This window comes from Lynx canadensis, chromosome B3, assembly GCF_007474595.2.
Source record: "Lynx canadensis isolate LIC74 chromosome B3, mLynCan4.pri.v2, whole genome shotgun sequence".
NCBI lineage: Eukaryota > Metazoa > Chordata > Mammalia > Carnivora > Felidae > Lynx > Lynx canadensis.
In genome coordinates this window covers 46,279,121-46,302,964 of record NC_044308.2, presented here as the reverse complement: position 1 = coordinate 46,302,964, position 23,844 = coordinate 46,279,121, and the positions used below count along the sequence as shown (strand labels likewise).

Below are 23,844 nucleotides of genomic sequence, written 5' to 3'. Positions count from 1 at the left end.
TTATCAAGGTCTTCTCTCCTAAGAAAGAAAAAGACAACCAAGACATTGTTAGGCCAAATAGAGATTTATGTGTACAGCCTTCTGTTTCACCTCATTTCTAAGATTATTTATAAGTCATTAAAAAAGATATTTAAATGCCCCAAACACATTTTGTTTTAATAGTGAAACGGCGAGGGGAGGGCATGCAAAAAAACACCAGGGCCTTTGGTCTTGTTAATTTACATTTCTGCCTTGAAACAGGAAAGGCCAGTTTAAAAAGGAAGACACATGTCCTGTTTTTAACAAAAATTGTAATTCTCAGGCCCTCCAACAGATACGCTCACACTACCTAGTAACCCTGCTCCACTCAGGCCATTCCCAAATCCTGCCAGCGATGCTAGAGAACAGGAATTCTGTAAAATCTTCCAAGACAAAACTGAACCAAGAGTCTGACATTCCCTAAGAGCAATCTTCTCCATACTGAACAAGGAAAACCTATGGGTGGCAAGGAAGAGTGTCTGTAACTGCAAACCCATTTTCTAAAGGCTAACATTCCACATGTTGCTGTATATCATGGAGGTAATTTTAAAATAGACCTTTGAAGTCTCATCTCTGTCCCTTCTCCACTCTTACTGTGACTTCTCCTCTTGCCCCATGCCTAAATGAAGCATCCCAACAGCCACTGGCTGGTGCCGGTCTCTGTACCCTCTCCTCGCTGCTCGAGGCAGAGAACCAGCCGCACAGGCATCACCTGGCAGCTGGTTAGGAATGCAGAACCTCAGGTCTCACCCCAGACCTAGTCCATCAGAAACTGCATTTGACAAAGACCCCAAGTGATACGTATGTGTATCGAAGTTTGAGAAGAACTGCTCTAAGCTCACCGCACTATCTGCCGGCCACCCCTGTTCCAGGTAAACCAACCCCTTGGCCTGGGAAGAGCCTCAGGGGGCACTCCAAAGTGCCCAGCCCTGCTTTCCACACTTCCTAGGATGCACACGGAAAGCAGGCTGTTTTCCAGAGAACCTAGGTAGAGGCCTGGGCACGGTACTTAGCAGCCACCAGGAGCCACTGGTGAAGATGTATTTCCTGTCCTTATGTCTGCTCACCACTACCAACACCCTCACATCTCCTGCAGTCATTCCCTTTCCTGTCCTACCTCTTCCTCCCAGTATTGAAAACGGACCAGCTAGTGAAGTGATTCACCAGGCTCTAATGTCAGAATTTTGGCTCTACAGCTTGCTTGCTGGTGAATTAGGAAAACTACTTAACTTCACTAGCCCTCAGTTACTTCCTCTGTCAGTGAGGATGCTATAATAGTGCCTTCCCCTTGGGCTTGCTGTGAAAGCTCTCAATCTGGCATTTGGATGGCTGGCACCTCATGTGCAGATTGGGACCTGTCCACTGACTTAGTCTGCACATTCGCCCTCTCCTTTAAAGGACTACACCACTGACAGGCAAGGCCACACAACTCAGCACCTAACTGTAACTCTCCCATAGAGACCTCTGTGCCGCTGGTTTTCTCTCCTAACCTGGATCTTAAAAGAAAGGATGGCTGTTGTGTTTACAGATTGAAAAAGTAATTCATGCTTATTACAGAAAATACAGAAAAATATAAAAAAGAGAAATAACTTATCCACAATCTCTCCTCTAAGAGACAATTGTTAACATTTAGAGTGTCCTCTTCCAAATAAGTAGATCTCACAGTCAGGAAGGAAAGGACCAAGTCTTAATGTCCTTGATAACTTCCCCGACTTCCCCACGTCCAATACCTCTCCACACTCCCAGCACCTAACGTAGCATAGTGCTGAGTACTTAACAGCAGACAAACCCATACGTGTGCCTCAGCCGACTGCTGTAGTGACGTAAGTGGCTCGTCCCTGCACTTATATGTACACTGTCTACATACAGAAACAGGGATGCTGTCAGAGTTAGTGATGTAATATGTTTGGTTCATACGTAATGTGTCTGACACGAGTTGCTCCTATCTGCATTCTATGGGGCTACTGTTTGTGTTGGATGGTGAGTGTGTTTCTGGTTTCCCTTTCGATGTGCTCAGATTTCACTTACCTACAGGAATGGTCATCCCGTGAATTTTATCAGCCCAGCCTGCGTAGTACCGAAGAGTTTTGATGACCCCCTGCAAATCCACGTAAAAAGCTTGCAAGAACGGTTTGCCACCATTTAGGGATTCCATGGTCTGTGCGAAAAGAAATGGAGAGAACTTTCCAGTGACACACAAAATAATCTCTACAGCAGAGGAAAATGGAAGAGCGAGAATGTGAATGAATACGAATAGTGACTCATACCTGGTCAGTTCTGATTTCTCAAATGAAAAGATTTTTTAGTACTGCCAGTTTAGGTAAGTCTCTAGTAAAAACCACAATGAATATGGATGCACATGTTTTTGTGCCTGTGCGTCTCCAGTAACCACTATCCAAATGCATAAACACAATGTTTCTTCAACTAACGATAAAGAAATGTTCTGCCTGTCAAACCGGCTTCTGTTATATTAATGATCAGAGCTGCGTGGGGATGTGTTGGAGTCTAGACCAGTAATCTGAATCCATAAAGAGGAGCAGGGACATGGGCCTTTATGCAACTGATGAGAATATAAAGCGTTTTCCACCGCTGCCAAGACCCCTGCTGAGAAACGGAATATCCACCGTGCACAGTGACTTTATTTATTACCATCAAATAAACAAGAGCTCCTCTAGGGAAGCGCACACTTTAACAACTTCAGGGCTGCTTTTTGGTAAATATTTATGTTAACAACCATTACCTATTAAAAGTGAAGTATCTGTTCCATTGAATAAAAATAGACATATTGAGCAGTTGTAGATTACAAATGTTTCTATTTGAACGAGGTGTTCCTAAACTGCTTGAATTGTAGCAACAACCATAAAAAGCTACATGGACACACGGAAATGAGAAAGGAGTATTTAGACTTGAGAAATATTGAAGGTGTTACAAGTTTAATGAATTAAAAATAAGCAAAAACATATGTTTATAATCTCATGTCCTTCTCTGTGAGGACACTTTATTACTCATACTGGTGTGAAAATGATGTGAGCGCTGACAAAACTAAGATGGAAATATTCTCCATTCGATGACATAAAAATACAATCACTTACAGGGCAACATACCCACTCACGTGGGTAAGGATCTGATGGGACTCACGTGCATATAAGATAGGACTCATTTTAAAAGATCCCATCACTTATCACTGTACATTGGCTCACCTTTACCAACGGGAATCCAATTATTTCCCAGTACTTTTGAGAACATGTATATGTTCAGGAGATGGGCATTATGTTCTCCAGGCAGCCAGCACAGAGCCAAGCTCCACACAGTATAGAGTGAAGTGCAGTCAGTCACCAGAATCTGAGCCACCTACATGGTCCCAATGAGCTGTTGACAACAGCCAATTTCACCTGAGGGTTGCCAGCCCTATGTTTATTTTCAATTAATTATATTTACTTGGATGAGGTGTTAACTTCATTTTCTGGTCAGAAGCTCCCGTCTATTCCAGAGGCTATCTCTTATTAAAAATCACTCCTCCTATGGCCTGAGGAGTGTTTAAAAACAGAAATCTCATTTAAGTGTAACGGCAAAAGGGAACTGATCACGGTGAGGCATATGTCCGAAAAAGAATGCCATGTGAATTTTATGACATGAAAATATAACTGCAGTATGTGTGTATGTATATATATATGTGTGTGTGTATATATATGTGTGTACACATATATATACACACACACACTCTAGTCTAATATTGTAAATATTGTATAGATTTCACTCAATTAAACAGACACTTACAATCTATATGCCCTCTCTACCTGACCATTTATGTCCCAGGAACACAAAAGAAGTAAAATATAGTCCTCACGCTTGAAGAAATCATAATCCAGTGAAGACATAAGCCTGCAGACCACCATTTCCCCGCAAGTGTTCCAAAGAATTCAGTTTTGCACGATACTGATAGATTAGCCAGAAAAATAGTGTTGAGGCTTAAACAAATCTGAGAAATAGTGACTAGGGCTTTTCCGAGTCTCTAATAGGTCAGTGTCTTGTGAACATCTGAGAAGGAGCTACTTTACCCGGAACAAACACCTTTATTGCAAAACGTATAAACACCTCACTGGAACAGTCATCCTTGAAGTACCAGATTAGATAATGTTTTTATAGAGAAGTAAATGTTACAGGGGCCAGAGTTCCAAATAATCTCCATAAAGGATTCATTTTTGTTCCCATACTATGAACAGATCCTGGAAGGGGATGGCTGGAAGAATGATGGCAGCAGTGACACTGAGGAAGGACATAAGGCTTCCCCCTCCCAGAGCAAACCCAATTGTGCTCTGTTTTCCCGTGTGAAGGGTAGGATACAGTGTTCACAGTTTGAACGCCTGACTGAACAAGGACGCCCTAAACGTTAACTGATCAACAGTGGGTTATCCAGGAGGAGATCCCTGGTGCACAACACAGACATTCCCAAATGGTTCCAGTTTCAGGCAGTTCGTATTCCCTAAGAAACGGACTTTTATTTTATAAATAGCAAAAACAAACAAATACAAAAACCACTAGGAGAGAGGATGCTCCTTATGTGAGAAAATGATTTAGCGAAAGACAGTTGCTGTCTCCTGCTCTCTCTCCTATCCCCTGGTTCTAGAAAGTGGCAGAAGAACAAAGGGGGCAGAAGTGCCTCAGAGGCCCTCTGCTTCTGAAGGATTCTCTTTACTCAAGAGAGGTTAACTCTGGGGAGGTAAAAAAACAGTCCTATTTGATCCTCAAATGAATCATTTGGTGTTGGTTTTCCCTAAGCTTCATGGTGACTCTCCTGCTGCTTAACTGTTTTTGTTTTGATTTGTCGATTGAGGGTGGGCTAAGGTTGGAAAGGATGGCAAGAACGTCCTTTCTAGTCATGGGAAGCTATGGTTTTGTTCTTCAAAATTTACTAAGAAGAGACCCTCAGCTAGTCTTGCACCTCCCCATCTGATCCCAAAAGCCAAACACCTCTCATTTTTCATGTGTATTATGTTCTCTTCAGCTTGTCCCCCAAGTTGACTTCACACCACATTTTCAGAAAGGCTGAGGAATCTACATTTCAGTGGAGTAGTAAATTTAGGGTAAAGACTTAATGTTTTTTTAGGCTACTTACTGCAAGAACTGCCCTGTCTCGCTCCACCAAGTCTGCAAGCTTATCCAACAGACGGCCTCTTTCTGAAGCATCCATCCTTCTCCACACTGAACCAAGAGAGAAAGCCAGGCGGGCTGCCTGCACTGCTTTGTCTATATCTGCCTGTTAGAGAGGAAGAGGCACAACTGAAGAGAGAGAACACTCCAAATAAAGGAAGAACCACCTGCTTCGATGAAAAAGGTGATGAACGAACGTCAGTGCTGGTGTCTGGGGAGGATAAGCTTAGTGCTCTGTTGTCTGAAGGCAGTTATTTCATAGGGAATCTTTTTCTAAGAAGGACATACCTTGTCTGCTTCTTGAACTTCACACACCTGCTCTCCTGTGGCTGGATTATAGACAGGGAACACTCTCCCGCTCTCTGAGTTCTGCCACTCGTTGTTAATAAAAATCTACGGAAGTAGACAACAGAAGGGGATCGGTGAGACACGTGATAGGAAGCCAACCAATGGTGAAGGATTATGGAAGTGCCATGGTAGTGATATCTGTTCTATATGTTTGTTGACACGTAAGTATAGAATTTGAAGCATTACAAGAGACCCTTAACAGTATGCAGTCCAGCCTCTCCCCAAATTCAGAAATTTCCTCTGATATTTTTATCTCAAGTTTATCCAAAGATTAAACATAGTTCTTACCTTTAGTGAACCTGCCAACCAGTGAGGGAGTCAAACAAAGATGGAAGCACAGAGTCTCACATACATACAAACAATACACAAAGCTGAGAAAATATTTACTGACTGTCCGAACTCTGGCCAATATCCAAAAGGAGTAAATACCATGGAACAAACTGAGAGTCACCACGCTTTAGATCCTAGTTTCTCTCTCAGAGGCATAAGTAACTTCACAGGGAACTTGAAGGGTGCTGAAATAAGTAAGCATTCACTTAATTTATAGTCAGATCCTGAACTGTGCAATGACTCTAACTGGTGAGTTAAACAAGTTACGTGTGTAAATCCAAGTTAGATTTCTTCTCCTTTGCTGGGTAGGCTACACGACTCAGCAAAGGGAAAAGGCCTGTCTTTCAAACTGGTCTCTCAAGAATTTCTTAAGAGTCTTGGTTTCCTTATAAAGGAAATGGAGATTATATTAAAATGGCAAAGAGACTTATAGTTAAAAAAATATTCAAGTTAGTATCTCAGAAGATTTGTAAGGACTGAGTTGAAGAAAAGGAGAAAATATAGGCAAAGAAATGTAAAAATTTTTATTGATATTAAAGAGAGAAACCCAAACAAAACGTTTGGACTATGACAGCTCAAAGAATACACAAAGATATTTTACTCTATAAAATTTATAGCATTACCATGAAAATTTCTGAAGTCAGAAGCCATCAGTCAATTTAGAACAAACACAAGGATAAATTGATTTGTTATTGTCTGCCATTTTAGTAAATCACAGATGAGGCTAAATGAAGACAGATCTACAATTTTAAATACTAAGTTCTAGATTATTCCAAAGCTTTATTTTGCCTTGATTTGATAAAACAATGAAGCCTATGTTTCCCCTTTTTAAGACAAAAGAGAAAAAAGACCTTAAATCTGCATAAGCACTTAATTCCAAAGTAACAAGCATAAACACAATGGCCTTGTAATTGTAGAAATTTTAAGTGTACGATTTATAAACATGCTTTATAATTTACAACAATTTATAAACAATTTCTAAATGTAATGTATTCATTTATTCAATAAGTACTTAGATACTCCTAGACCTAGGACAGGCAAAGAGGACCAGCAGTCCCAGCCCTCCAGGGTCTTACAGTCTCTAGTAACTCACTAAATATTCACAACCTTAACGGCAGAATTTTATTACCACTACCAAAGATGAGAAAGTTGTGAGGATGGGAGGTTAAGAGTCTGATGAAGCAGGTTCTCGTTGTGGCTCTGACTAGTCTACTGCTCCTTCCAGTGTTATCAGAGTCTGCGGGATTGCTCAGTCCAAAGAAATGAGTTCGTGTCCAAGCCTAAATTAGATCTATAGTTCTTGGACTCCTGGTCTAGTTCTCTTCCCAGTCCATGTAACAAACTTCCTAACAGTTCACAGTTGATCATATCTGCACACTCCTTTGAAACACAGTATGACCTCCAAGGTAACAAAGGACAAAAATTGAGAGGTTAGTTTCACTTCTAAAGCATTATCAGGTTTAAGGAAGAGGGGTCTTGCCAATATGCCTTATTCTCTTTATTCACAATTTGACAGAGACTTCTTAACCTTTTTAATCCAATTTTAGTTTTTAAGTTTCTTTACTGAGCAGTTCTAACTATCTGTAAGAATTGAGATTTCATGACCTTTATTGATTCTTAGAGGTCTTCCAAAGATCAAAGAGAAAAATTACTTATTTTTTAACAGGATAAAACTCATTCATTCTCTTACTGTTTTCATTTAGGTGCATGGATCATCTTATAAATTTAAGATACACTACAGGACCTTAGTGATCTTTTGCTATTTTGTCATCCTAGGAATTACTTCATCATCACTCAATTATTTCCAACCATGCAAAAAAAGAACAAAACAAAAAATTGTGGAACTGCCATAGAATGAAGAAATAATTACAACTATTTCATCATCCTTCAGTTTTCATATTGTGTTGTCCAAACTAATGCATCATCTTTTGAAAGCACATAAGAGAAGTCTGGAGACACCATCTTTGTCATATTCTTTTTAGATTTCATTGAATGCATTTAGGAACTCAGAATTTTTCATTTCAGTCCATCATGAGTAAGAGAAGATTACAGAGAAAGATATTTCACAACCGTAAATGAGTCAGAAGATGAAGGCAAAGAGAGAGAAAAACACTGGAGACTCTACTGATGAGGGTGAAGTTGACGAAGCAAAAGTTTGGGCTATTTTCTCAAACTCAGGAATTAAAGAGCAAACAAGATATTTATGAATACACCAAGAAAACATGATATTCTAACTCAGTCATTTAATAGGACAGAGTTAATTATTTAGTATTTTGCAACAAGAACCTGGACCACCTTGTTTTGCTAAAAGGATATGTGATAATTCTTTTATCTTTTATGGTATCTGTGTGTAAAAATTTACTTGATATGATTCATAAGTGGACAAATACTGGAGGTAGGTGTATACACAAAGGTGACTAGAGGACACATATTATGTAGAAATAAAATTTTTCATTGATCAATCTAATCTACGTTTAAATTAGAAATTTAAATTAGATATTAAAAACAGGGGCGTCGATTGAGCATCTGACTCTCGATTTTGGCTCAGGTCATGAACTCACGGGTTCATGGGATTGAGACCTGTGTTGGGCTCTGTACATTCAGCACAGAGCATGCTTCAGATTCTCTCCCCCTCTCTCTCTGCCCCTACCCCATGTACTCTCTCTCAAAATAAACAAACTTTAAAAAAAAACCTAAAAATGGAAACATCCTGTAATTATGGAACACAAAGATAGCCATCCTCTTTAATACAAAATTATAAGCACTCAAACTTTTCAGTAGCATTACATTGTGAAAATGCACATACAAGAACCAGAAGTAACAATAAGCTGTAACCTATTAGAGATATGTTTAAAATCTGGAATCAGTATTTATGACATGAATATTTCCTGTTTCATACATGATGGCTGATAAGCAGATAGTTAGATTCAAAGGCCCTTTACCCATTCCTGGCCAATACCTCTAAATATCCAGGAAAATATGGAAGAATAATTTGGTTTGCTATGTTTAAGTTCTAATTTTGTGGGTTTCACTATTACTACTGCTGTACATTTTTCATAAAATAACTTAAAATTTTAAGCATACAAAGGATCCAACAGACCCAGATGGTAAATGTGATGACTATTTTTCCTGGTATGCTGAAGGTTAAAATATTTGATTTTTACTAGGTTATTCTTTTTGTAGACCTAGCCTTATGACACTTAAAAAACTTGTACTGATAACTTTGTTGGTACACCGACTAGCAAATACCTCTAATACTTGAAGATTTTCAGCTTCTCTAGGCTATTTCAAAAATTTTGAATACTATATCAATAGTTCTTCCCTAACCAGGCTCCCAATGGCCAATACTGACATAATTTAAGCAACAAAATAAATAATGATAGCAATGATTACTCACAGAATGAAAAAGGCACCCAGGAGCCCATAATGATACAAATTATTTTAATAAATATATAAATGGGGGGATAAGATGAAGTTCTGCTTCATAGGAGAATTCTAACTAACAGTTGTGAAGGAATGGTGGAATTAGATAATCACCATTTGTCAAACATCATAGTAGTAATTGCTGGAGGCAAAATCATCAGTGGATGATAAAATTGGTGGGTAAAAGTATAATGAAAAATTGGATGTTAATGTAGTCTCAAAGTAGTTTCCCACAAGATACTTCCTAATTACAAAGGGAAAAATAGAAACTTTATTAGAGAAACTTGACAGACAGCACCTTAATCAAGCAATCAAGGTTAACCTCACCAGTAATGCAACAAATGAATTGTTATTAACATTTTATCTGCATGTCCTACCAATAATTAAAAAGCTGTGTTGAAATCTCTTGCTTTGGTTGTGGATTTGTCAGTATATCTCTTACAGTCTTCATTTATATCTTTATAAATTTTAGGTTATTTTATTAGTGAATATAAAATGATTTCTGTACATTATCCTTATATCCTATAATTGTTTATTAGTTCCAGAAGGGTTTTTTTCTCTTTTTTGTGTGTTTGAATTCTTAGGGATTTTCTACCTAGACAATCATGTTATTTATGAACAGAGACAGTTTTGTTTCTTCCTTCCCAGTCTATATACATGTTATTTCCTTTTCTGGTTTTACTATATTAGGTAGGACTTTCAGCACAATGTTCAACAGGAGTGGCAAAAAGGGGTTTCTTGTTCCTATTCATAGAAAGCATCTATATAATTTCTTGTCATTAAGCATGATGTCATCAAGAGGTTTTATGTAGGTATTTATCATCCAGTTGAGGAAATTCCTTTATTTTTAGTTTGTGGAGAGTTTTTTTTTTTGTTTTTTTTTTTACCATGAATGGGTGTTGGATTTTGTCAAATGCTAATTCTAAATGTACAGATGCTATCGTATGAGTTTTTTTCATTAGCCTGTTGATGTAACAGATCATAATAAATGATTTTTGAATTCTGAACCAGTCTTGTATACCTGGAATAAATCCCACTTTGTTGTGGTGTATAATATACTGTTGGATTTTATGTGTCAACATTTTTTACAGTATTTGCATTTATGTTAATAAGAGGTATTGGTCTGTAGTTTTCCTTTCCTGTATGTCTTTATCTGGTTTTAGTATTACAGTAATGCTGGCCATATTAGATGAGTTAGGGAGTGATCCTTTTGCTTCTATTTTCTGGAAAATACTACACAGAATTGGTATGTTTGCTAGAAATCACCACTAAAACCATCTGGACCAGGGGCATCTGGGTGGCTCAGTTGGGTGAACATCCAACTTCAACTCAGGTCATGATCTCAAGGTTCATGAATTCAAGCCCCACACTGGGCTCGCTGCTGTCAGTGCAGAGTCCACGTCAGATCCTCTGTCCCCCTCTCTACTTGCCCCTCCCCTGCTTGCTCTCTCTCTCAATAATAAACATTTAAAAAAATCTGGACCAGTCCTCTTTTATTTTTGGAAGGTTACTAATTACTAATTCGACTTCTTAAATTTATATGGGCCCATTTAGGGTTAGCCAATATGAGTTTCCATCCTTGGTTCCCACCACCAACTATTCCTTTTTTGTGCATCTCTTAGGTCAACCTCCTGAGCACTTGGTTGGTTTCAGGACATTTTTTGAAGCACCTCCAGATGTAAATGAAATAACTACCCTTGGGTCCAAATATATGTAACCATAAAGAAGAAAGCCACGTATGTTTGAAGCCATTAAAGGGCCAAGTTTGGGTCAAGATCATTTCTTTTCAAAAGAACCATGGAGAGGCGGGCAACAAGTGATGAATATCTCAGGAGTGGGTGCCAAGTTGGTAGGTGTTAAGATTTTAAGAATTTCTGTATTTTTAAAATGTCTTTGGTATTGGTATCTGGGTAATTCTGGTCTCAAAGAGTAAGATGGAAAGTATTCTTCTCCTCTCTTCAATTTTCTGGAAGAGTTTTCGTAGAAGTGGCATTATTTTGTCCTTAAATATTTGATAGAATTTGCCGGTAAAAGTATCTGGGCTTGGAGTTTTCTCTGTCAAAAAGGTTTTTTAGCTATGTGTTCAATTTCTTCAATAAATACAGGGCTATTTATCTATTTCTCCTTGTGTGACTTTTGGTAAAATCTGTCTTTCAAGAAATTGACCCATTGGAGCATCTGGGTGGCTCAGTTGGTTAAGGGTTTGACTCTTGATTTTGGCTCAGGTCATAATCTCCTGGTCATGAGATCCAGCCCAGCACTGGGCTCCATGCTGAGCATGGAGCCTGCTTAAGATTCTCTCCCTCTCCCTCTCCCCTATGCTCTCTTTTTAAAATAAAAAAAAAGACAGATAGATAGATAGATAGATAATTTGCCCATTAGTTATCAAATTTGTGGGCACAGATTTGCTCACAAAATTCCTTTATCATCCTTATAATGTCCATTGATGGTCCCTCTTTCATTTCTGGTATTCAAAATTTATGTCTTCTCGCTTTTTCTCTTTGTTAGACAAGCTAGATATTTATCAATTTTATTGACCTTTTCAAAGAACCAGTCCATGGTTTTAGTGATATTCTCTATTGTTTTCTGTTTTCAATTTCACTGATTTCTGCTATAATTTTTTATTATTTTTCTTCTGCTTGCTTTAGATTTATATAGCTCTTCTTCTTCTAGTTTTCTAAGGTAGAAACTTGGATTATTTCTTATTTTCTAAAATATGCAACTCAATGCTGTAAATTTTCCTCTACCATTTTCACTGCATCCCACAAATTTTGGTAAGTTGTATTTTCATTTAGTTTAAAACATTTTAAATTTCTCTTGAGACTTATGCTTTGATTCATGTGTTATTTAGAAATATGTTCTTTCATCTCCAAATATTTTGGGATTTTCCAGTTTTCTGCTATTAATTTATAGTTTTACTCTATTGTGGTCTGGGAGTATTTTTTATATGATTTCTACTCTTTTAAATTTGTTGAAGTGTGTTTTATGGTCTAGAATGTGGTCTATCTTAGTGAATGCTCCATATGAACTTGAGAAGAATGTGTATTCTGCTGCTGTTTGATGGAGGCTTACTTTACTAGTCTTAGAACTAATAGCAGCATTTGCTTTTATAGAAAACCCAGCTTTTGCATTTTCCTTCCGTTCCCAACTCATTTTAATATCACTGTTCTTTCAATTAATCAATATATTAAAATTAATGTATGCATGGATAGCTGTTTCAATTACATATTGTAATAATATTTCAGGCCACACTGTATAATAAAGCAGAAAAAATGAAAGGCAAAAAGGTTGAAAATAAAGTGATATTGTCTTTTTTTCTTCAGACATGATTGCCTGTCTGGAAATTCCTAAGAAATCTACAAAAGAACGCTGAAAGTATAATTTAGCAAAGTCCCAGGGTACGAGATCAATATACTATCAATAAATCATTGGGAAATGAAATTTAAACGCATATATTTATACACACACATTAGTTCATGCAAGATCTGGTTGCACTGCGACAGAAGGGTCCTTTACAGTATATTGCTTACCTTACATCCAGAAGTGGAAATCCTGGGCAGCAACTTTTGGCAGCAACTATTAACCCGTTAAATTATGTGACTTTAAAAATTATACTCTAAGAAAGAGTCTCAAGAAGAGTTATGGCTCTTAGTTGCAATGTAACCTCTTCACAAAATTGAGGGACCCGCAAAACTCTCTCCCAATCCTCCCCTGTAGAAAAAGATTCAATAGAAAACAAAACAAAACAAAACAAAACAAAACAAAACAAAACAAAAAAGGTGGAACTAACAGAAAAAGGAAGAGCTGAGCAGAAATTTGATTTTGCAGGAAAAAAACTGCCAAATGTTCATTGAAAGCCTATTTTAAGGGCACCTCACTGGCTCAGTTGGTGAGACATGTGATTCTTGATCTCAGGGTTGTGGGTTCAAGCCCCATACTGGGTATGGAGATTGCTTAAAAATAAAATATAAAAAACAAAACAAAACAAAACAAAACAGAAAAACAAAAAAACAAAAAAAAAACAAAAAAAAACAAAAGGCCTACTCTAAACACCGAGTTGTTTTAGATTCTACTGAAAACCCACAGAAGACATGTACTCTGCTCTCTGCTGTCCTGGAACTTATAATTATGTTTCAGAGACAAGATTACTTTCAGGAAAGTTAAATAATGTAAGGCATTCTATGATTTAGTGCCAAGATGAATGGTAGAGATAACCACTGCAGGAGTGTACCTCAGAGAAGGGAGATAGCGGTGTGGGCTGACATGTTAGAAGAACACTTCAGGAAAACAAGAAATAATGAGGGAGTATGACCCAGGGTAGGGAAAGGATAAGGTAAAGGAAAGAAATTCTATCCCTAATAAGATGATTCAGCTGGCCCGATCTACCCCTCCTCCTCGACTTCAGCTCCTCTCTGAAGATTATCTGATACACTGGTTTAGGAAGTGTGACAGAGAAGGAAGAAATCCAAGTTTAGCTGCTCTCCTTCCCTCCAGGAGTCCCCAGACCCTAGAAGCAGCTCCAGGGGTTGAGCGCCCTGGAAACCTAGCCCCAGCCTCTACCGCGGCACTGGCTTCAGAGTAAGCAGGGTGCCTTCCAGCACGCAGGTCCTCCAAACCACGAAAATCCAGAGAGGACATAGGTCAGAAAGCCGGTCACACTCACAGAAAGAAGGGAGACATGAGAAAAGATTCTTTCCAATGTTGTGAATTGATACATTTAGAGAGAGCTGTGCCTAAAAGGAGTGAAAAATATGGCAGAGGATACAGGAAGAAGAAACTTTGAAAAGATATGGAAAATAAATACTGAAAAAAGTAGTGTTAGAAAACAAATATTTTTAAAAAATGTAGTTGTTAGAATTGAAGAGTCTGAGAAAAATAAGCCTTACAGATTTCCCACTGAGAAACAATGAATCGAAAAGGGAACCATGATGAAGAGAAGTGGGGGTAGTGGGAAAAGAAAACGTTGAGATAGGGAAAATAGAAAGAGCTGGAACTCATCTCCTATGAACATTCAGGTGTTCAATATTTTGAACTGTTCAAGACTGGATAACTAGATTTCTTTCCTTTTTTCACATGAAAATACAGTTAGAAAAAAGCATTAAAGCAAGACCAGCCAGAACACATACAGAGCCCGTGGCGGAGAACAATTTGAGACCCAGCCATGGACTTGTGTCATCACAATCCTGCTATTTGCAGACACGTCTTGTGTTCGTGGTTTTGGTCAATACCTGAATTTCGCTAGTAGCCCACGGAGTGGAGAAGGGATTACACTGTAGGGGAATCGTGGTATTCTTGGGTAGCATAATCCGGAATCCTAAGTATGTGTACTTGGGCCAAAAGGTTCTCAAAAGCCAAGCAAACGATTGCAGAGATAAAGACAAGGAGTCCCAGGCAATCAGTAAGGACAATTTTGTTATAAAAAGTCTAGTCTAAACACAGCTGAACTCAAGAGGATGAGTCTCTTAAGATGCAGGTTTCCATGGACTCTTCCTGTTAACACCCTCCCATCCCATCTTCCCTTCCCTTATCTTCCTCAAAAGTTTGTACTAAGTAGGTGCTTAGTGCCTGCTAGTGTCTCCTTAGATTTCCCGATTTTCTTTCTTTTCCAGGATGAGCAAATTACATCTTTCAGGTTAAATATACCTGTCTATCTCCAGTATATGATCCCAAGAGTACAAGAGGGCTAAAGGGGTACTTGCGCCAGACATCCCAAAAGACAAAGGCCACTGCTTCCATGTAGCACGTCAACCACCAAATAATTCTTTAAAGAGAAAATAAATCATTCCAATGACTGACTCACTTGTAGAGAACAGACCTGGCTAAAACAAACTCAACTATATACCATCAATCCTACCTACCCCACTGCCCCATGATCCCCATATCTGAGAATGCTCTTGACATCTGTTTTAAGAAAAGAGTAAGAAACAGCCAACTGGTCTGAGCCGCCTTATCAGAGTCACATTGAATTACAGCATTTGTTACTCTGTTGAAGCAACATGGCATTAAAGGCAAGTACACACCAATGTCAGTTGTGACATATTCCCAAATCGGAAGAAACTATACTTGCCATCAGTGTTGTGGTAGAAGGCAATGGGAATTGCTACTGGTAATGGTTAATGTTCATTTCTTCCTGTTCCACTTTCTATAAACAAGGTAATGCCTATACAAGCTCATTACTGTAAACTGAGCACATTTAAATTGGCAGTAAAACCAGACTATTTACTCTAGTGCACATATAAAGTGCCTCATCCAATGTTTTGGAAATGTTTCAAGTTTTGAAACCAAGCAGCTGGCAGCTTTACAAGCCAAACCTTACACTTAAATCACTCACTCTGGAAAGTTTTTTGGTGTCCCGTGTCAGGTAGTACCATTCAGCAGACGTTCATTCCCCCACCCCTTGAATTCTTTTGCAATAAATTTGCATTCACAGGGCTCTTATAACTCTTCCAGCACCATAGACTCCAATGGCTGTTGATTAAATGTATATATCCTGTGCATTTAATCTGACTTACATTATGGCCACTTCGTAAAAATGCCACAGACTGGACAAGCGATGACACATAGCAAGAACCTGGAATCCCTGCAAAGCCTCAGATTAGGGTTTTTTCTCCTTCTTTATTAATAGTGACCATTTTGTGGCCCGGCTCTAAATCAGCAAAAGTATTTGACAGCAAATGCTCCTATCTATGGATTATATATAACCCGTCCTACACACCAGATGAAAAAGGGATAACCCTGGGAAAGGAAGGGCTTGTTCCATGTAAATCATGTTACAAATTGGACAACACCCAGAGAGTTCATTGTTCAGCCTCAATTGTGAAGGCCGTTCCCATTTACTATTCTCCTAGAATCGATGTTAATTAAGGCGGACTGAGACCATAAATCAGCCTGGGAGTTTTACAATGTAATTCAGCATTAAGCATATATATTTAAATTAAAAGTAACTGATTAACCACTAGAGTTTTTCCAGAAGTGGCTGGGGCCATTTCTTTATAATAAAAACACGTCACCTTTCATTTTCGTAAGGGGAGAGCATGAAAGAAATACTGTATTATCTTCTAAAATGGTGAATAAGGCTGGTAAGTGACTCATGACACTGGTTATTGGGAGGAGGCGCTGGAAAGAGAGAGAGAAGAGAAGAACAGGAAGGAGAGCTGCATGGTGCAGGGCAGCTGGCATCTTTACCTCCCTTGAAGTCGTGGGCTCTCCCTCTAGTCACAATCATCCATTACCCACCTACCATTCATCAGGCTCTGCGCTAGGCACTGGGGGTGACAGAAATAGGTAAGAACCAGCGCCCGCCCTTCAAGTGAGCGTTCGGCATGGCAGAGGGCAGGACTGTCACAGCAACGGCTCTAATAATAGGACATGACAACAACATTCAAAAGGATTTATGGAACACCCACTAGGAATATGCTTCAAAGATACTATACTTTATGTTCCAACTTTATAAAACACTAGCCCGGTAATCTGTGTGCCTCCAGGAAACCCAACCAAAGAGCTACACCTGCCTGACAGAAGCCAGGAGAACATCCTTCTGAGAACAGGACTTGGGCTTCATAAAAAAAAAAAAAAAAAGCAGAAGAAACAAAGCAATGGCTCTGTGAACCCACAGCTGAAAAGACAGGATTGTCTGATGAGTAAGTCCTTCAAGAGCTGTGCTAACACAGCCCATCTACACATGCCTCCCCACACAGTAAATATGAAAACCACGTACAGAGAGTGAGCCTGGGAGAGGAATTTGTTTTAACCCAAAGTACATGGATAACACATATTCGATGAGTAATTCAGATTTAATAACATTATTAGATGACCACTGTATACCAAGCATTTTTACTATTTCATTTAATCTGTGTAACATACCTGTGATGTAGGTATTTTCCTTCTAGATGTGTAAATGAAGGCTCATGTTACAAATGCAAGTTTATACTGCAAATAATGTACAAGGCAAAAACTTGAACGTAGGTCTCTAAATGCTAAGTACAGAGCTTTTCCATTCCTCGTAACATTACCGGTTCCCACCTCCCACTGTCCCCAACTCTACTAGACTACAACTTTAAGTGAAAGATCTATGTTCAGTTAGGCCAAAAGCAGCAAAAGAATATAATTAGGACTTTTCCTGTAAAGTCAGAATTGAAAACCCAACCAATCAAGCGAATAATAACAAAAGTTAACATATAAGGCTTACTATGTTCCCAGCACTGTTCTAGACACTTTACATATATTAACTCATTTAATACTCAAAATTATCATCTGAAGTCAATACTATTATTATCCCTGTTTTACAGATGACAAAGCTGAAGCTCAGAGATATAGAGGAGCTCACCCACAGCCAGGCATGTGGCAGAACTGGGACTCAAAACCCACACAGTCTGGCACCTTCACCCTCAGCCCTGGACACTGGTATCTATAACAGACTGGCACTCTGATGTCACTTCCTGCATTGCTACATAACCTTCAAGTGGCCATCTGCACTGCTCCAAAAGAAATAAACATGCTTCTTCCCCAAGGGGTAGGTTTCTTCATAATCTGGTCCCAACCAACACTTCTGGTCTCCTCTCCGGCCATCCCTCACCATGTATCTAAGCAGGAATAACATCTATAGGACAGTATCATTCATGAGAAACAAGCAGTGACAAAATAACACCATGTTTCCCATCAAGGATATGTCCCTATCTAAATATAGAATGGAGTGTGTGCCTGTGGAGAAAACCAGACTGGTCTTGCATAGACCAGTGTCTTATAGTGCACCATAAACTGAGGAGCACAAGCATTCAAAATCTGTGGATCTAAGTTCCTCCCTTTGCCCCCCTATACTTAAATCACACCAAAAATGCTACGAATTGTTATGAATGAGGATCTCTGAGCCTGCTGTTTCCTCCCTTCTTTACCTGACACAACATTAGAATTTTAGTCATCTTTCAAAACTCAGTTCAAGGGGCGCCTGGGTGGCTCAGTTGGTTAAGTGCCCGACTTGGGCTCAGGTCATGATCTCACAGTTCATGGGTTCGAGCCCTGTGTTGGGCTCTGTGCTGACAGCTCAGAGCCTAGAGCCTGCTTCGGATTCTGTCTCTCCCTTTCTCTCCGCCCCTTCCCCGACTCGTGCTCTCTCTCCCTCTCTCTCTCAAAAATAAATAAATATTTTAAAAATCACAAAAAAACCCTCAGTTCAAATACTTGATAAAGCTGTCCCAAACTCTTCAGAGTTGTCTGATCATTCTCTGACTTCTGCCTGTGTATCACATCGATCTGTAATACTTTACATATGTCCCCCACTTAGATTGCGGGCTCCTTAAGGATAAACACCATGTCACTATGTCATCATTGTTTTTTGATCTCCAGGACCTAGAAAAAGAATAGTGAAATGGTAGATGCTCAGTAAATATTTATATGCATTTGTATTACCCAAGAAGCAAATTCTTTTTGTCAACAAAAACCAAAACAATGTATGTTTTAATTCCACGAATCAGATCCTTGGAATCCTAGAACCGTTTCTATCTATCCAGAGAAGCAGGTCCCCAGTCATCACTGAATACTACCTAATACTGGATGCTTCCTACTTTTTCTTGTCTGGATTGAGGCTACGCAACAATCAGTTTTCCTCTAGAACATGGCTTTGGATAGACACTGTGACACCAAGATAATGGAGTTATTTACTTACCTAAGAAGATTGCAGAACCATGCACCTTGCTAAAACTCTTTAGGATAAAGGTGGTTCAAAAGGAACCCTTTTTCTCTGGGAGCACTAGATAATGACACCGGAGTTCTCGGGAGGAATCTGAAACCCAGAACTGCAGTCCCTTCATCTCACCACTGCCAGTAGTGTGGTTCATTATTTAACTATCCTTAGGGGCTTGTTTATAAAGGGACATCACTTTCGTGGTCTTATTTTCTATTACAGCAAAAGGAGGAGGGGGAGGAAGAGTGCTTGCGTTCTGTTCTTGGTTTCAAACTAAATGTTCAGCTAGTCTCCTAGCCTCCCCAACCCTCAGTTTCTTTATCTATGATAAAGAATGATGATTTATCTATAATAAGTGAAACTTGGTAACTGAAGATAGGCTAATCTATGGCACTTGTGATAAAACTTCTGTCCAGCCCCTTGACAGATATTGATAATCAATCACAATATCTTCCAGCTGAATTTCTGAAAACTTTTCAACATGGCATTTTAGAAAGCTACTGCCAACTGAATGGAAGATGTCCCTGAGGATGTAAAAGTTCTAACTCTGTGAATCTGACGTACTGGCTACAGAACACATATGGCCACCAGTGGGCGCTCAATAGGAAAGTTTATCAGAAGTTCTGGGACACCGTAGGTTTGTCTTGCTTCTCCAAGTGCATGTTGACATTTCTATAACCATTTCAACAACACCTCTCTATGTCCAGGGCAGAGTCCATCCTCTGGGTTCAAAAGTGGCGGTCTCCTTTTCCAATTATGTCTAGCACTTGAACATGTAACTGATGAACTAGAAAGATACCATTTTGAAAAAGCACGATTTGGGTGGAAAAAAATCCTGCAACAAACATTTTAAAACTTAGGCAAGCTCATCACCAAGCACAATTGGTAACTGCCCACCTACCCCCCAAACAGTCTTAATGCTTGTTATGAAACTATGAGGTTCGACACGATCATACTTTACCAGCCAAATCTTACTAAAGGATCACTTTAAAAGACACTAATGGGGGGCACCTGGGTGGCTCAGTTGGTTAAGCATCCCATTCTTGGTTTCAGTTCAGGTCAAGATCGCGGTTTGTGAGTCTGAGCCCCGCATCAGGCTCTGTGCTGACAGCACACAGCCTGCTTCAGATTCTGTGTCCCCCTCTCTCTCTGTCCCTCCCCAGCCTGCGCGCTCTCTCTCTCTCTCAAAAATAAACATTAATTTTAAAAAAAAAAAAAAAAAAAGAACTAACAAGTGAGTATCTTTTTCTTGCTCTAAATATAGTTAGTGGAGGCTGCTTGGGTTAGGAAGAGAGAGATTCACAATGCTGGAAGGGGCCCTAGATATAATGTATGCAAATGAAAAATGTTACTAAATAAATTTCTCAAAAGCAGCCAATGACTTGCACAAGGCCACATACCCCACTAGTGGTAGAATAATAGGGACTGGAACCCCCATGTCCTGATTCCCATTCTAGTGCTTTTTCTAAATATAATCTTTGCTAATGTTTCTTTGGAAAGCAAATTTGATGGTTGACCAGAGAATCAGAGCAACCCTCACTGCATTTCTTCCACAAGGTCTCTTAAACATTACTCTGCACAAGGAATTTTGCTCAAGTCCCTTTTTTCTTCAATACAATCAATGCAGATGATAGCGAAATAATTTTTAATTTCCTTTCTTGAAAGCAAAACATGTTAGGGAAACAGGGGTGATTTACATTCCTAATGTGATTCTGCTTAGAGATGAGGTCCTGGGATATTTTCTGCAGCCTCCTGAGGTGCAGAAGCAGGAACTTCTGGCAGAGAACAGACAGCAACCTGACTATTGTGATCTTCAGATAATAAATTATTTCTTGGGCTTATTAAAGAACAGCTTTGTGCTCTTACAACAACAGGGCTATATTTGAGGGTGCAGGAAGGATACTTCAAAATCATCCTAATGACTTCCCACAGGCCAGTAGGTCTTGGATAAGAAAAGAAAGGGAATGGCCAGCCTTGACTGATTTAGGAGCTGGTTACAATTTCACTGCATCAAAGTGATTCCTTTTTCATACTTTCCTTTCTCCATAGAATCTAGGTATCCACGGCTGAATAAGAAAAGGGCATCAAATGTCAAAATCTTCATAAAATGGTCACAGCTGTTTGATTCACAGTCACTTCTCCTAGCTAAGGGAATTAAAGTAAAAATTCATGATGGCACTTTGTTAGGGACACTACACACAAGCATTTGGGGAAAAAGAATCTCTAAGTGTAATTCCCTCCTGTAAATATTTCATAACATCCTAGATTCTGGGCAAGAAATGTCATTTATTTCCCCACCTCAGAAATTTTATCCCCTTCCTGAAGGAATGTATTTAAAAACTCTAACAAGTACAGTACTACAACAAAGTCTTCTGCCAAACATTAGTGTCCTTTTCCAGGGCACCTGGGTGGCTCGGTTAAGCTTCTGACTCTTGATTTCTGCTCAGGTCATGATCTCATGGTTTGTGAGTTCAAACCCTGCATCTGGTTCTGCACTGACAGTACTGAGCCTGCTTGAGATTCTCTCTCCCACCCCTCTCTCTCTGCCCGTCCCCAGCGCATGCACACTCTCTCAAAAGAAATAAACGTTAAAAAAAAAAAAAAGTGTTCTTTCCCAAATCTGAAAGGAACAGGTATCTCAGTGTCCTAGAAGGGAGGTCTGAAATATGAGTGGAGTATATGGTTGTGTCTCTGGATTAAGACAGTAAGGACCATAACGACAGGCTTTCTGAAAGCCAATTCAATATGACTGGGCTGGTTTATACTTTTCGTTGTTGTTTGTTTGTTGTTGTTGTTGTTTTCCAAATAAGACCATCAGGATAGCAACATGCAAGTCTGTTCTCTCCTCAAGACAGGTATAGAGACTGAAGTTGCTTAACGTATTCAATCATAATGATTAAATGTCATGAAGGTTGTGTCTATATGCAAAATGAAATAGAGATATGAGGAAATTCACTGAGGACTGAGGTGATTAATTTTGCACATATTCCTTTATTTGCCTTATAGAACAACCAGAGCGGAGGTGCTAAGAGCCAAAAGATCTCCATGTAAATACCACTCTGCCTTTTACCACTTATGCAATCCTGAGCCATCTTTAAATAGACTCTCAAACTCTTTGAGCTTTGTTTCCTTCTCTGTAGAAACAGAAATAAGGCTCGTCCACCTTGCAGGGCTGTTGTACAATTAAGTGAGATAAAATGTGACTATGCTTGAGGCTTAACTGGCTAGGATGAACTTTCTTCCCTCTCGAAGATCCTTGAAAAGAGCTCTCTTGGCTTCATTTGGTTTTCTCCGTACTCTAATAGAGCACTTAACATGCAGTCAGTGTTCAAAAGACATAATGGATCATACTCCTGGGACAGAAGTGAAGACGGACTTCGGATTGGCTGTCTACAGGGATCCGACCCATCTAACAGTGGCTTTACGTGGTTTTCTAAATCTCAGTAGTTACGTGGAGAAAGACCCAAAACAGGGAACTTAACAACACAAGCCAAACCACATCACTTGGCCACTTTTGCACCAGGAAGATAACAGAAGACAAATCAGGCTTGCCACACTTTGCAGCCCACAGCAAAGTGGCTGTGACAACACAGAGATGCTGCCATGAATTTTCTAATTGGGGAATCTGACCCCCTGAGGAATTCTGAAGCAGCAGGCTTTAATAGGAGTTAGGTGTAAATAATTTCCTATCCTCGATGAATCTTTGACATAAAGCTGTCATGTTTTATTTCAGTAATAAAATGTTTTGTTTTTTTAATAGTAAATGCTTCAAATGATTTGTATTTAAACCCTGCAGTAGATGGTGCCTTGGAGAGTTGAATTTTACTCGGCTTGCCACTAAACTGCTTTTGGTTCATCAAAGGAGAGTACCAGATAACAAATCAATAACCAGAATGATGTATCTATAGAAAAAAGTTCAATTACTTTTAATTGAGCAGCATAAGGAAGTAGTTTAAGGACTTGTCATATGTTGGTTATCTCCTTTTACACGACTATTCCATTGTTTCTACGGATATACTGTATTTCAAAGAGATTTGTGTACAACAAAGAACACACAGCATGATCATTTAACTGTACAAAATTAAATTTCTGTTGTAATGAAAAACTGTACTGATGACCACTTCAGTATGCTACTCTACAAAGCTAGTAGGCTTTTGAACATTATAATCAAAGGTAAAAAAGGTTATTTTTAACTTCAATGAAAAACATCCCCATCTTCTTTTACTTCTAATTAAGAGGCTACCTATATAAAGTAAAATAATGAAGCAAATATTCAGAACCTTCCTGTTGAAACATTTAGGTAGGTAGAGCAAAAGTGGTTCTGTTGACTTCCATTTTTTGCTCTGCTTCACGCCAAAACATCTGGCTAAAAAGTGAAAAAACACCCAAATGGCATTGTATAGGAAAACACCTAGATGACTGATTGCATTTTGCACTTTAAAGTCAGTGTTTTGATATTATAGAGACATGGCCTTGGTTCAATAGGTGTAATCTCTTACAGGCAAAAGCATGGTTTCATAAAGCTTTGACAAGGACTAACTTACCAGTTCTAATTTTAAAGTAATTAACTGTTTTTTAATAACTGACCCAATTTGTATTCTCTGAACCCCACTTACCCTGAGTCCCAGGCTGAAAGGCAGGAAAAAGGAAAAGTCTTCACTAGGAAAGACTGCAATCTTGACTTTCAAAGTATGCAGACAGCACAAGGTCAAAAGAAATGAGAAATGAGAGGCAACATTTTAAAACAGCTTTAAAATATTAATCTAAAGCGATTGTACCAGAGTATTTTAAAATGAAGGTTGTATGCCCAACACATTACACTAATGTGCAATAATTACATGAATTGTGTTAATCCTGGAAACAAATAAATTATAACATGAGCAGTGAGGTAGCAG

General features: G+C 39.0%; 1 protein-coding gene across 2 annotated transcripts in view; it reads right to left on the bottom strand.

Moving 5' to 3' along the window:
- The window catches only part of ALDH1A2 (aldehyde dehydrogenase 1 family member A2), a 99,464-nt gene that overhangs the window by 57,237 nt on the left and 18,383 nt on the right, over window positions 1-23,844 (bottom strand). For both annotated transcript variants that reach the window (XM_032593631.1, XM_032593632.1), the window contains exons 2-4: window positions 5,458-5,562; window positions 5,135-5,275; window positions 2,047-2,176 (exon numbers count right to left, since the gene is read on the bottom strand). In XM_032593631.1, coding sequence (XP_032449522.1) covers window positions 2,047-2,176; window positions 5,135-5,275; window positions 5,458-5,562 — 376 coding nt within the window. The remainder of the gene's footprint in view (window positions 1-2,046; window positions 2,177-5,134; window positions 5,276-5,457; window positions 5,563-23,844) is intronic.